Raw genomic sequence first — 14,184 nt, 5'->3', positions numbered from 1 at the left:
AATTATTTTGCACATCATATACACACATTTTTAATTTAAATGTAATAATCAAATGTCAGCATTTTACTCGTAGTTATAGTAGCAGGGGTTTAGTTAATTGATTTATTTGTAAACCAACTTTAAATATAATTATTATTACGATATTATTGTTTATTATTATTATTGCACTTGATGATTTAGTATATTCTTTTATTTTAAGTTTACATTTTTAGGTCCAAATATATACACGCTTAACGTCATGCAGAGGTCTATATTATTATAATACTACTCTGGATTTCATCAAACATGCAAAAAAAGGATTTCTATTAAATAAAATGTTGATAAGGATATCACATAGGACAATATACTGTTTTACAATAATATAGTAAAGTGTTTCCTGTACGGTGTGAGAAACACCTCATGTACACACAGTCTGCTACATAGGAGACACACACACACACACACACACACACACACACACACACACACACACACACACACACACACACACACACACACCACACACACACACACACACACCGCTCATTACTACATCCACACGTCTCCACAGAGGAGGAAGCACCGGATATTTGGGGTCTTTTTGGGGGATTTACTGCCTCTTTTCAGATGTCTGGAGGAGGGATATCTAAGAACTCCAACTGAGGTGAGTCCTGTTGCTTTTATTCATTTAACTTCACTCACTTGTTATCATGTTTAAAAATGTTATAAGATGCTTGTAGCATGAACGTCTCACAACCTGCAGGAAAAAAATAGATTTCTGCACATTTTGAAAGTGATATAAGGAGATTTGTTATTAGGCAGTTTAAAAGTGCGTTTAAATTATGCATTTTTGTAAAAACAAAAATGTGTTGCATGTTGGATGTTCAGTTGTTCTGCTGATCCTGCCTTCTGTCTATAAGCAGATCTTGGCTCTGGCAGATATTTCCTGCAGCTCTCTGGCAGCCGGACGCTTCCTCAGCAGAGCGGCTGCTGGCAGAGCAACATCTGAACAGGTACACACATGATGTAACTCCTTAAATCTGGGTTATAATGTGATTTGAACGCTTCTAGTTAATGCATACGCTTAAATATATAGGATGGGAGTATAACATGTGGAAGAAATTAGATGTTTTCAGTGCTTTAAACCAAAACTACTTCATTTTCCATGTACTCAATTTACTAAAAACTTAATTTTGTATTATTAAGTGGAATTTATTATCGTATGCTTATATTAATGCAATAAATATACATTAAATATGTTAAATTATAAATACACTTGGCTAAATATTCTGCAGAAAAGTATTCATAGGCTGTTTTGGTTTTAAATTCATTTGTGCTTAAAGCAACTGAAAATAAAGTTGGAGTTAATATCGTTTTTGTCCTTTTTCCACCAATTAAATATGCATTTAGTTCAGAAGAGGTTAAATATTTAATAGTTTATTTTTTTTATTTTTATGATATCTTATGTTTTGGAGTGAATTACACAAGAGAGCATGCCTTTCGCTGCACAGTGGACTTACTAACTCTACTTTACTCATTTCCTCAGCTTTAGACACTTGTGATGTTTGTGCAGATTATCACAGAGTTTGCAAACAGCCCTGTTGTCTGTGTTGTTTGTGTGCTGTTTGTGTGTCTCTGAAGGTCATGAAGCCTCAGGAGGCCGAGCTCGTCTCTGAGATCTCAAAGGTATTTATCCTGCAGCTCCTCTCATTATCCTCTCTTAAAGGTCCCATGTCATGGCCATTTCTACTGATCATAATTACATTGTTGAGGTATACTAAAATACATTTATATTGTGCAATTTTCCAAACTCACATTGGTTTTTCATACAGCATCTCTGTCAGTGGCGTAACAAGGTTGTGATTGGCCCCGGTGCAAATATTCTTTTGGGGCCCACCCCATCGCCCCAAACATAAGTGCACGCTGATGCGCTCACACACGCACGGACATACACAACCACTCAGAAGCGCCACATGTATAGGCTATCAACAACAGCCTGCCCTGGCCTCAGACCACCACAGCCTGACAACGGCACAGCAAACTAAGAAGAGGATTACACCTGTTTCCTTGATGTTTGTCTCTGGGGAATGGGCCGGTAGGCCTACATAGACCGGTTGCTATAATATAGCTTTTGATCTTGGCGTCAGGGGGTCTCAATAGCGCCATAGAGTCCCCTATCGGTTGGGGCCCTTGGGGGAACTGTTGGACCAACGCCGGGCACAGCCAAATCCAGCCTCTCCTCCTGGCTGGCTGGAGAAGAAGGTTGCACAGCCACGGCCACGGATACAGCTTCACTTGTGGAGCTAGATGGCAATGATGGTGGTGAGGCAGGTGAGCTATCGTTAGCCTCCGGCTCCGGCTGCCGCTGCACGGCAACATTGCTAACGTTAGCGCTCGATTTCGAGGACGATGTATGACCAAAAAAAACGTCTATTTTTGTCAGTTTAGCTGTTACATCTCCTTGTTCTCTCTTGTCCTTTCTTTATTTTGAGCGCTGCTCTTGTGCTTTGGTTTGCTGTACATTATAAATGCAAGCTATTACATTTTTTACAATGCTACCCAACTTGCTGCTGCTAGCTACAGTACAGTACAGGTTGATTAAACGGTTCGCTCGTCATGCAAGGTATCACATGACATGAAAGGGAGCAAGGTCATTGGACAGACAAATTAATTTAGGTTGCTAGGTTACTTTGAAGACTTTGCATGGGCCCCTGGCCGGCTCTGGGCCCCGGTGCGTTGCACCGGCTGCACCGTCGATAGTTACGCCACTGATCTCTGTATAGTATGCGTATTCACTCTCTGTCCTAAACGGCTTGTTGGAGCTCCTGCCCCCCCCCTTCCCTGTGAGCCCAGTGGCCGTCTGCGAGACAGCGAGACACAGCGAAACCCAGCCCGAAACACACACACACCCGCAGCCTGGCTAGGAGTGTGTGTGTGTGCTCAGGCTGAGTTCCGTGGTGTCTCGCTGTCTCGCCGACCCCACACCAGTGAGCCAGCTCACAGTGTCCCGCTCCTCGCAGCAGCGAGCCTCGCAACGTCCCGCCGAGTGTGTGTGTGTGAGGAAGTCCGCGGATTGGTCCAGACGTAACGGCTCCGAGGACGTTACGTTACGTCACTATACCCGAAAATACGTCACTATACCCAAGAAGTAAACAATGGAAAAAGAGAAATGTCCAACGAGGCGTTCTGGGGCAGCATAGACAGGTCTTTTCTGTGTTAGAGTTTTACTCGCTACAGGGTGGACTTTGAGGGTTAGTGACTCTGCAGACCGTTTACATGCAGAACAAGCTACATAACACAAGGGGACGGGTAATAACCTTTATATATACAGTCTATGGTAATAACCAGAAAAGCATGACATGGGACCTTTAAAGACTCACATTACATTACATTTAGAGCTCTTTTTACTTCTGTTTGACCAATGTCTCTGTCTGGATTATGAGACAAATGGTTTAACACCTTTAGTCACAAACACACACATATATAGTTGTTAAATCTCTTTTCGTTTTGTTTTTCACACCTTTGTATTCTTTTTGCATCATGTGTCCTTATTTGTCTTTCCAGTAGATTTCCATCTTGTGCGGTAGTTTTGTGTATTATTATGTACTTTTTATGTACGTGTGTCTCTGTAGTTATTTTTGTATAATGTCTATTTATGTCTCTGTAGTAATTGTTTTTCTTTAGTGGTAAATGTGTGGGTTTCTTTGTAGGTATTTCGTGTTGAGTTCGTATCCGTTTTGTTTCCTTTTTTGTCTATTATTTGGGCAGTCATTGTGTATTTTTCTGATGAACTTGTGTCTCATTTTGTGTCTCCTCCTGGTTGGTACGTGTCTATTTTAGGTTAGAGTACCCCTGTCAGTTTAAAATGCTTACAGCATCAGGAGTGTGAACATAATGTTTTATTGTGCCGCTTTGATAAATGTAATTCATATTGTGACTGATCTATCAGCTGCAGGGCATGGTGTCGGAGCTGAAGTCGGGCTTCAGCGGCGCCCTGATGGAGCTCAGTCAGATCCAGCATGGAGACAGCGACCTGAGGGAGGAGCTGCAGGAGAACCGGAGGAGCTGCAGGAAGAAGGCTCTGCGTGTGGAGGCGCTGGTGGAGGCTCTGAGGGTGAGACCATCAGATGATGAGGGACATGTTGATCATGTGGAGACAGAGGGTTGTGATCACATGATCATAATACATAAAATGGGTTATATTCTCTCAAAGATGTGCACCCATTACAGTTATTAGACGGAATAACTATATACAATTTTTTTAAATCTATGACTTTATTTATCGTATTTTATTTGCAGACATTTGATTTCTCTATTTATTTTTACTCACTAAATGTTTTTTCTTCTTCAAGCAATTCCACATTTTTTAATTTAATTTATCATAATTTTTGCACCATTTATTTATTGTTTTATTATTATTATTCATTTTTTACAATAATTAGATTACTGATTTAATATTAAAGGTAGGGTAGGTAAGTTTGAGAAACCCGCTCGAGATCGCTAGAATTTGAAAATACACAACCGGAAAAAATGTGCCACTCCCTTACAGAGCCCCTCCTCCAACACACACGAACGCGCACATGACCAATGAGGGCACGAGATAAGTTTGTGCACAGATGGAAGGCTGACAGGCAGGTAGGCCATCCAGTTATTTTAGCCGGGCCGGCTCAGATGATTGGTCGTACTTTTTACAGTATTACGGCTTCCACAGATGACATTTTTTTATGGATTTTTTGTCAAAGCGCTTAAGATATTCATTGCTATCGGGATGTTAAGAGCATTCCATGGAATATAACAAGTGTATCTCAAGCCGGTTTCTCAAACTTACCTACCCCACCTTTAATTAATATTTCCAAATTATGTTGTTATTTTTCTGACTTTTCAACACATGTACACAGTAAATTTCTCTGAGTAAAATTGACTCAAATTGAAGAAAATTTTACTCTAAAAATATAACATTTGGTCCCAACCTATATAGAGTAAAATGTACTCTTTGTTCAGAGTTGTATTTTTAGAGTTCATTTTACTCTATTATGTGCTTAGATTTGACTCTGCTTAATGGTTATTTACTCTATGTAGTGTATATTAAAAACAACTCTTCTGCCATTTTACTCATAATAGAAGGTAATTTTACTCCCAATAGAAGGTAATTTTACTCCCAACAGAAGGTAATTTTACTCAGAATAGAATAAATGAACCATAATGATCTTTACAATAAAAAAGGTCAATAAACCAAAGTGCTTAAGGAACATGAGTGGGCGTGTGTGAAGCTGACCATTGAGCGGCCCGACCAAGCAAGGAGGCAGAGGCAGAGAGTTCAAATACAACCCGGTGTGGGCATTTATTCCTCTTTGTGGTACAGGATACACAGCCTCAATATGAGTGTCTCACGTGAACACAGTCACCAGCACCAAGGATCTCACACACACACACTAACAGGAAAACAGAACCTAAATACACACAGGACTAATCAAACCAACAAGACACAGGTGAGGAGGGAGGAGAAACACAGGGCACCAGGTGAACGCAATCACCAGCAACAGACAAGACGGGAGAGGGAACACTTTTCAAACTAAAACAGGAAACAGAGACAGACAAACTAAAACATAGACAGATTGTGACAAATATATGCATAAATGACATATAATCACATGCTTCCTGTGCAATGTTTTAGCGTGGAACAAATGAATATACTTCGCCAATAATGAAGCTATATAATCCGTAACGGAGGACCGAGATCTATGGCCCCAGAGATCACCTCCGTTACAGCGTGGTCATGGTTTAACTCCAATAGAATTGACTCTGCATTTTTGATCGCACTCTAGAAGCTATGAGTAATAAATACACTCCAAAATGATTAAATATCACTATTTCAGAGCAAAATAGTAATTACTCTGGAAAAAATACTCACCAATATTTCCTGTGTATTTTCCTGTTCTTTATGTCACACTGTACCTTTCACTCCATAGTGAACTCTCATAGTGTTTGCTCACCTTCGACAGCATCCGGCACTTTGCAGAAGTTTCCTCTTTAAATCCAGTGCAACCACAATAGTCATATCCATATCAAAAAACATGTATCATCCAAAGTTCAAAGGGACGTAGGAGATAAAAGCTGCACATTTCAGAGTGGTCTTCTGTTGAGGCACACCTGAAGCAATCATCTGTTTAACCCTCCTATTGTCTTCGTTCCCCCCCTTACTTTGGTGTTCGCGGTCAAATTTGACCGGCCCTGTTTTAACTGCTATTACATTAACACAAAAACCATTAATCATTACCAAATGTCATTTAACACCCTTTCAAACTGTACATATTGTATCAGACTACTGGTATACATGAACAACTGCAGTAAATATACAAAGAATAGACACTGAACATGTATTGCGTGTGCCAGGTGTGATCCATGTGGGGGGATGGGCACATAAGAGCGGGAAATGTGTCAAATTGTTCTGTGTGTGTGTTTGTGAATCACATGGGGGGATTGGGCACATAAGGGGGGGGAACATGTGTGTGTGTGTGTGTGTGTGTGTGTGTGTGTGTGTGTGTTTTATCTGATCCGGATGGTTACTAGTTCCTTTTCTTTATGGCGGTCATTTTTGACCGGGAACACCATGGCTGTTACAAAGTTGACTAAATCATCCAAAATTCAATGAAAGTGGTGATCAGCCATTTTATATGTTCAAATGTCTACTGTGAAGGATATCATAAAGCCTTAATGCAATCGAATGTAAAACAAAAAAGTTATGATTGATGAAAGTAGTAGATCGGTCAGATTTGACCCGAAGACAACAGGAGGGTTAATCAACGCCCTGACACACCACACCTGTAACACCGTCAACTGAACATCTTCTAGGAATACAACTTTATGGTGCATATAAGGTCATATATATTTGTATTTGTACATAAAGAGCAAAAGCAAGTGTTTGTTAATAATATTTGTTGGTGTATTTCCTGAGTGTTTTGCTTGTTTTCCTGTAGGAGGAGCTGGGGGTGATGAGCGGTCAGATCCTCCAGCTCTACAGACAGAAACCTCTGCAGGAAGACAAGAGCGCCACAGCCAAGAGGTCAGTAAAACAACAACAAATACTTCAATCATTAAAAAGATTGATAAATAAATAACAGTTGTTTCCATGGTTCCTTGTGTTTCGTTCAGCGGTGATGTGTGTGAGCGCAGGACGCAGTGTGTGTGTGCTGCGTCGTGTGTGTCCCGGGGGAAGCTGCTGCTGCACTGCTTCCTGCAGGGACTCAAAGCCGGACTGAATGAGGGCACTGGTGAGAAAAAGATCAATAAATGTACTTGACTCATTTTGTTACAGATGTCAGATATGTAAGGCATTTGTTTTTGGTGTTTTTACCAAAAGTGGCATTTTTGGGAGTTCTGAGATTTTCAGAAAAAGAAAAAGAATATTCTGAGAGAAACGAAAACAGTGCATCGGGAAAGTATTCATACCCCTTAACTTTTTTCACATTTTGTTATGTTACAACCTTATTTCAAAATGGATTAAATTCAATTTGTTTCTCAATATTCCACACATGATACCCCATAATGACAAAGTGAAAACGTTTTCAAATATATTTTTGCAAACGTGTTAAAAATAATCAAATGAAATATCACAAGTATTCACACCCTTTGCTTTGACACTGAAATTTGAGCTCAAGTGCATCCACTGATCATCCTTGAGATGTTTCTATAACTTGAGTGGAGTCCACTTGTGTTCAATTAAATAGATTTGACATGACTTGGAAAGGAACACACCCGTCTATATGAGGTCACACAGTTGACAGTGCATATCAGAGCACAAACCAAGTCATGAGGTCCAAGGAATTGACTGTAGACCTCAGAGACAGGATTGTATCAAGGCGCAGATCTGGGGAAGGGTACAGAAACATGTCTGCAGCATTGAAGGTCCCAACGAGCACAGTGGTCTCCATCATTTGCAAATGGAAGATGTTTGAAACCACCACGGCTCTTCCTAGAGCTGGCCGCCCAAACCAAACTGAGCATCGGGGGAGAAGGGCCTTGGTCAGAGAGGTGACCAAGAACCTGATGATCACTCTGACAGAGCTCCAGTGTTCCTCTGTGGAGATGGGAGAACCTTCCAGAAGGACAACCATCTCTGCGGCACTCCACCAATCAGGCCTTTGTGGTAGAATAGCCAGAAGGAAGCCACTCCTCAGTAAAAGGCACATGAAAGCCTCCATGGAGCACCAAGAGAACTCTCAGACCATGATGAAAACAAATTGTCTGGTCTGGTGAAACCAAAATTGATCTCTTTGGCCTGAATGCCAAGCATCATGTCTGGAGGAAACCAGACCTGGCCAACACCATCCCTACAGTGAAGCATGGTGGTGGCAGCATCAGAGATCCTTGATGAAACCTGCTCCAGAGCGCTGTGGACCTCAGACTGGGGCAAAGGTTCACCTTTCAACAGGACAACGACCCTAAGCACACAGCCACGACAACAAAGGAGTGGCTTCGGGACAAGTCTGTGAATGTCCTTGAGGGGCCCAGCCAGAGCTCAGACTTGAACCCGATTGAACATCTCTGGAGAGATCTGAAAATGGCTGTGCACCGACGCTCCCCATCCAAGCTGATGGAGCTTGAGACGATCTGCAAAGAAGAATGGGAGAAACTGCCCAAAGAAAGGTGTGCCAAGCGTGTAGCATCATACTCAAGAAGACTTGAGGCTGTAATTGCTGCCAAAGGTGCTTCAACAACGTATTGAGTAAAGGGTGTGAATACTTATGCACATGTGATATTTGAGTGTTTTATTTTGAATTCATTTGCAAAAATTATTTTAAAACTTTTTCCAATTGGTCATTATGGGGTTTTGTGTCTAGAATGTGGAGAAAATACATTTAATCCATTTTGAAATATGGCTGAAACATAACAAAATGTGGAAAAAGTGAAGGGGTATGAATACTTTCCGGATGCACTGTATATATTTCTTTTTTCAAAAAAGGAAATTCTGATTTCTGAGATTTTCTGGCAACATTTTTTCTGAGAAAGAAATCTGAATACTGAGATTTGCAGGATAAAAAATGAAAAAAACATTTCTCAGAGAAAATAAGAAAAATTCAGAAGAAAAAAACGGAAACAAATAAATGATCAGAGATAACTCATGAGATTTAAAAAAAAAAAATCTCTGAGAAAATGTAATTGTTTTTTCTTCAGACTTCTAATAAAAAGTCAGAATTTGGACAGTTCTCAGAATTCTGAGATTTTCAGAAGACGAAAAAATTTAATTTTCACAAAGTAAATTAAAGGGCGTTTTATGTTGTCGTTGCTGTGGACCTTCTTAATCTACCTTCTTTGGGGGCCCCCTTCTGGTCCGGGGCCCCAAGCAGTTGCCTGCGTTGGCTGTTCGCAAGGAGCGCCCCTGTCCACAGATATACATAGCACGATGAGTGATCATTAAATAACTAACCCCCCCGAGCCTACAGGTGGAAGCTGGGGTGGAAGCTGGGGTGGTGGTGGGATGGAAGCTGGGATGGTGGTGGGGCAGACAAGCAGCAGCGACGTGGAAGTAGCTGCAGCGATAGCAGCAGCAAGCAATGCATAGAGAGAGATCTGGCAGGTTAAGGAGACTCTGTTTGGTTGGTTGTAGAGTGGCAAGGGGCGTTATGTATGAATGCAGCATAAGTGCTCGAGTTGACTGCCTGAACTAGCTCGCAGGCTTCACCCCATTTCTCAGAGAAAAGAAAATTAAATGTTTTATTTTCTTCAGATTTCCCCCCCAAGAATATTTTTTCAGATTTGTGATTTATCGTTAATTACACGCCTTGAAAATGTTTCTCTTTTCTTCCAGACGCTCGTCATCAGGTGGCGATGCAGCTGCTCCACTCAGAGTGGGAATACGTGTCGACGTTAAACCAGCTGCACGACAAATACAGGAAGCCCCCGGACCACCTTATGACTCTGGAGCCATAGTGAGTACACCTTCATATATACAAACATACAAACACAACTTTACTCATCATGGTTTCTGTATGAATTCTGCAACTCAGAGGGAAGTTTGGGGTGTTTTAAAATAACAAATAAAACTATAATTAAAGGTGGGGTAGGTAATTCACTTCAGAAACACTTGTTGTATTCCATGGAATGCTCTTAACATCCCGATAGCAATGAATACATTAAATGCTTTGACAATAAATACATTACAAAATGTAATTGTTATATAAATGTATAAAATGTATCATCATCATAAACAAATTGCAGAAAATGTTGCTCAATAAAATAATAAACAAATAAATAATAACATAATAATGTACTTAACTGCTTCAAAAATAAAATGCTAAAAATAAATAAAATAAAAGAATCAACTTGGTACTTCTGCTCCATAGAAAATACCCAAAATAATGCTAAATAAAATAAGATAAATAATAACAAAATAGGTTAAAATAAAATAAATGAATCTGATATCTAATCAACCTAATCAACCTATTACTTCTGCTGCACATTTCTATATATTAAAGTGGACCTATCATGCAATATTTGAATAATATAGTGTAGGACCATACCTATATAAAGGCATATTTATACTTTTTTTTTTTCAAAATACCAAACAGATCATGCATTTTAGCCATGCCTCATTTCGCTCAATTTGACCATTTCTAGCTCCGTTTGTGCAAGGGCTGATTCAGTGAGAACAGCACCACCTACAGGCCTGGCATATGTACTACAGCATCTCCAGCGCTTTCGAACGGCAATGGCCGTGGCTGTCTCCTCCTGATTGGTGGAGTTGGCCCAATAGCCGTAGCGCCACCGTCCTGACGTCAGGACAGTGTTCAAATCTGGATCAGTTTTTATCAGATCTGTTGCAGCCCCTTTTTTAGAGATTTGGGTATGGAGGAAAAGAGAGAGGGTTATGTTTTCTGACACTTGGTGAGTTCCCTGGAACACCGGGGACACATATTCATGTATAAAAGACGTAAAAAGTGCATTTTGCATGATAGGTCCCCTTTAAGTTAAAATATCCCCAAATCACCTGAAACATCGTGTTTACCTGCAGTTCCGCTCCTCTTGTTGTGAAATCAGAAAACGTGTGTGTGTGTTTTTGTGTCTTTCAGTCAGACGTTTGTGAGTTTTGTGGAGCAGCTGCTGCAGAGACACCTGCTCTTCAGGAACACCCTGCAGGAGAGACTGTCTGCAGAACACTGGAAGTCTCTGATCGGAGACATCGTGGTGCAGCTCATCGGACAGAACGACGTGAGTTTCTGATCTGAGAATGATTTCCGTCCTTTACTCTGAACCCTGAACTGAGTCTCTCTGCTTCGTGTCGTGCAGACGGCGTTCTCAGAGATGTACCTCGGATACACAACCACGCTCGCCTCCTTCCTCTCGCTGGAGTTCAACAGGATCAACGTCTCTGAGAAGAAGCAGGTAAACTTCATCAAACTGTGTACGGATCATTTAGCACGTTATTAACTATTTAAAACTGCACAACTCTTTCACTTCTAATTCAGATAGTATGTATATATTCTTTTACAGTATTTGTCAAATTATTATGGAGTTTTTTCAAAAGGTGCAGACTGGTACCAAATATATATAACTTGTTTTTTAGAAAAGGGGGAGGTGCTGATTTGTTTGGGTTACATTACAGAAGAAAATCAATACACAGCAGGGGAACGTTACTTCCTGTTAAAGAACCTGAGGAACGTTACTTCCTGTTAAAGTATCTGAGGAACGTTACTTCCTGTTAAAGAACCTGAGGAACGTTACTTCCTGTTAAAGAACCTGAGGAACGTTACTTCCTGTTAAAGTATCTGAGGAACGTTACTTCCTGTTAAAGTACCTGAGGAACGTTACTTCCTGTTAAAGTATCTGAGGAACGTTACTTCCTGTTAAAGTATCTGAGGAACGTTACTTCCTGTTAAAGTATCTGAGGAACGTTACTTCCTGTTAAAGTATCTGAGGAACGTTACTTCCTGTTAAAGTATCTGAGGAACGTTACTTCCTGTTAAAGTATCTGAGGAACGTTACTTCCTGTTAAAGTACCTGAGGAACCTTTACTTCCTGTTAAAGAACCAGAGGAACCTTTACTCCCTGTTAAAGAACCTGAGGAACGTTACTTCCTGTTAAAGTACCAGAGGAACCTTTACTTCCTGTTAAAGTACCTGAGGAACGTTACTTCCTGTTAAAGTACCAGAGGAACCTTTACTTCCTGTTAAAGAACCAGAGGAACCTTTACTTCCTGTTAAAGTACCTGAGGAACGTTACTTCCTGTTAAAGTACCTGAGGAACCTTTACTTCCTGTTAAAGAACCAGAGGAACCTTTACTTCCTGTTAAAGTACCTGAGGAACGTTACTTCCTGTTAAAGTACCTGAGGAACCTTTACTTCCTGTTAAAGAACCAGAGGAACCTTTACTTCCTGTTGAAGTACCTGAAGAACGTTCCTTCCTGTTAAAGTACCTGAGGAACCTTTACTTCCTGTTAAAGAACCAGAGGAACCTTTACTTCCTGTTAAAGAACCTGAGGAACGTTACTCCCTGTTAAAGAACCTGAGGAACGTTACTTCCTGTTAAAGAACCTGAGGAACGTTCCTCCCTGTGTTCCTCAGAGCGGTCAGGAGGAGATGAAGCTCCTCTCTCTGCTGCTCGCTCCCCGTCTCCAGAATCCACGCCTACCTGAGCCACATCCAGGTGAGTCTGTAGCTACAGGTAATCAGGTCAATTTAGGCAAGTCAAATGTGTACAATAATTAAAAATGTAAAAGCTGGAACCATGAAGTATCTCATTCAATATAATATAATTTAATAGAATAGAATTTAAAGGTAGGGTAGGTTCAGAAACACTTGTTATATTCCATGGAATGCTCTTCACATCCCGATAGCAATGAAAACATTAAATGCTTTGACAATAAATACATTAAAAAATGTAATCTGTGGAAGCCGTGGCGCTGTAAAAAGCACGACCAATCATCTGAGCCGGCCCGGCTAAAATAACTGGATGGCCTACCTGCCTGTCAGCCTTCCATCTGTGCACAAACTTATCTCGTGCCCTCATTGGTCATGTGCGCGTTCGTGTGTGTTGGAGGAGGGGCTCTGTGAGGAAGTCTGAAGGAAGGGGCAGATTTCTTTCGGTTGCGTACTTTCAAATTCTAGCGCACTCGAGCTGGTTTCTCCATTCTTACCTACCCTACCTTTAAGGTAATTTAATAGAATATAATATCTAGCAGTGTTGAACCTGATTTTTTTCACATTTAAAGCACAGACTTCAGTTAAGCAGTATTTATATGGTTACCTAATGTTCTATAAAGTGAAGATGTGTTTACCTCCTTGTGATAAAACAGAAAATAAATAACTTTAATTATTTCTTTAGGAGTTAAAACAAAAATAAAATAAAGTGTTGTTTTTTTAAATGAAATATAATACTGTGGCCTCCCTCCCTCCCTCCCTCCCTGCAGAGCCTGCTGCAGTGGACGAGGCCGGAGCACCCTGACTGCAGTCTGCTGCTGGGAGCAGAGCGCGCGCTGAGAAGCGTTCTGACTCGCTGCCATCAGATCCTGCAGGAGGACGTCCAATGGGAGGAGGCCGGGGGTCAGAGGTCAGGAAACACCAACATATACACACTGTAGTTATACTCAAACATCCACATCTCCTCTGGCTGGAAGAGAACTCTCTGCTCCAGAGCCTCTCTTAATAACTGGACTTAACAAATGTAACATTTGTGATATTGGGCTATATAAATAAACATTGATTGATTGATTGATTGATTGATTGATTGACTCCCACTGTTCATTTTACATTCATATTATATTTATTATTGAATAATCCATTCTTGCACAATAATATCCTGCATTATATCCTTAGAAAACAAATCTCTTTGCATTGAAACTTTTTGAAGTTAAAAAGTGAACATGATTTGAAATGTGTATTTAAATGTGTTTTCCTGTCAGCAGTGATGCAGAGTCCGCAGGATGCTCTGAAGGCTGCAGGAGACAACAGACTGCAGACAGCAGCTCAGTGAGGAGGTCAGTGTCGCCCCCTGCAGGCTGGAGGCAGCACTGCAGGACTGTTTCAGTTAAATGTGCAAAAATGTTGCACCATGATCTCTGTATCTTTTGCACAATTTAGAGATTACGAGTGCAGGGAAATGTACTTGCAGACAAATGCAAGATGTTAGCTTCTTATTGTTGCATTCAACTAAAAAGTGGATATTTTTTGTGTCTGTAGTAATTTCACATTTTTTACTTTGGCCAAAAAA

General features: G+C 40.7%; 1 protein-coding gene across 1 annotated transcript; it reads left to right on the top strand.

Annotated features, from left to right (window-relative positions):
- The first annotated feature begins 821 nt into the window (after positions 1-821).
- LOC117481359 lies at positions 822-13,951 on the top strand. Its single transcript, XM_034129016.1, has 11 exons — positions 822-992; positions 1,621-1,665; positions 3,929-4,093; positions 6,957-7,042; positions 7,132-7,250; positions 9,788-9,908; positions 11,049-11,187; positions 11,266-11,361; positions 12,540-12,621; positions 13,385-13,524; positions 13,880-13,951. The coding sequence occupies exons 1-10, from the start codon at positions 822-824 to the stop codon at positions 13,417-13,419; spliced, it is 1,059 nt and encodes a 352-aa protein (XP_033984907.1). The 3' UTR covers positions 13,420-13,524; positions 13,880-13,951.
- Positions 13,952-14,184: the final 233 nt, after the last annotated feature.

Source organism: Trematomus bernacchii, unplaced genomic scaffold (assembly GCF_902827165.1).
Source record: "Trematomus bernacchii unplaced genomic scaffold, fTreBer1.1, whole genome shotgun sequence".
Taxonomy (NCBI): Eukaryota; Metazoa; Chordata; class Actinopteri; order Perciformes; family Nototheniidae; genus Trematomus; species Trematomus bernacchii.
The sequence above is the reverse complement of the archived record's forward strand: the minus strand, read 5'-3'. Positions and strand labels throughout refer to the sequence as shown.

Bases quoted from the DNA above. Each gene is read 5' to 3' on its own strand.
- LOC117481359 (XM_034129016.1), top strand. From the start codon at position 822: ATGCATTTTTGTAAAAACAAAAATGTGTTGCATGTTGGATGTTCAGTT. The intron at 993-1,620 runs GTACACACATGA...GTGTCTCTGAAG, and splicing joins GCAGAGCAACATCTGAACAG to GTCATGAAGCCTCAGGAGGC. The intron at 12,622-13,384 runs GTGAGTCTGTAG...CCCTCCCTGCAG, and splicing joins CCTACCTGAGCCACATCCAG to AGCCTGCTGCAGTGGACGAG.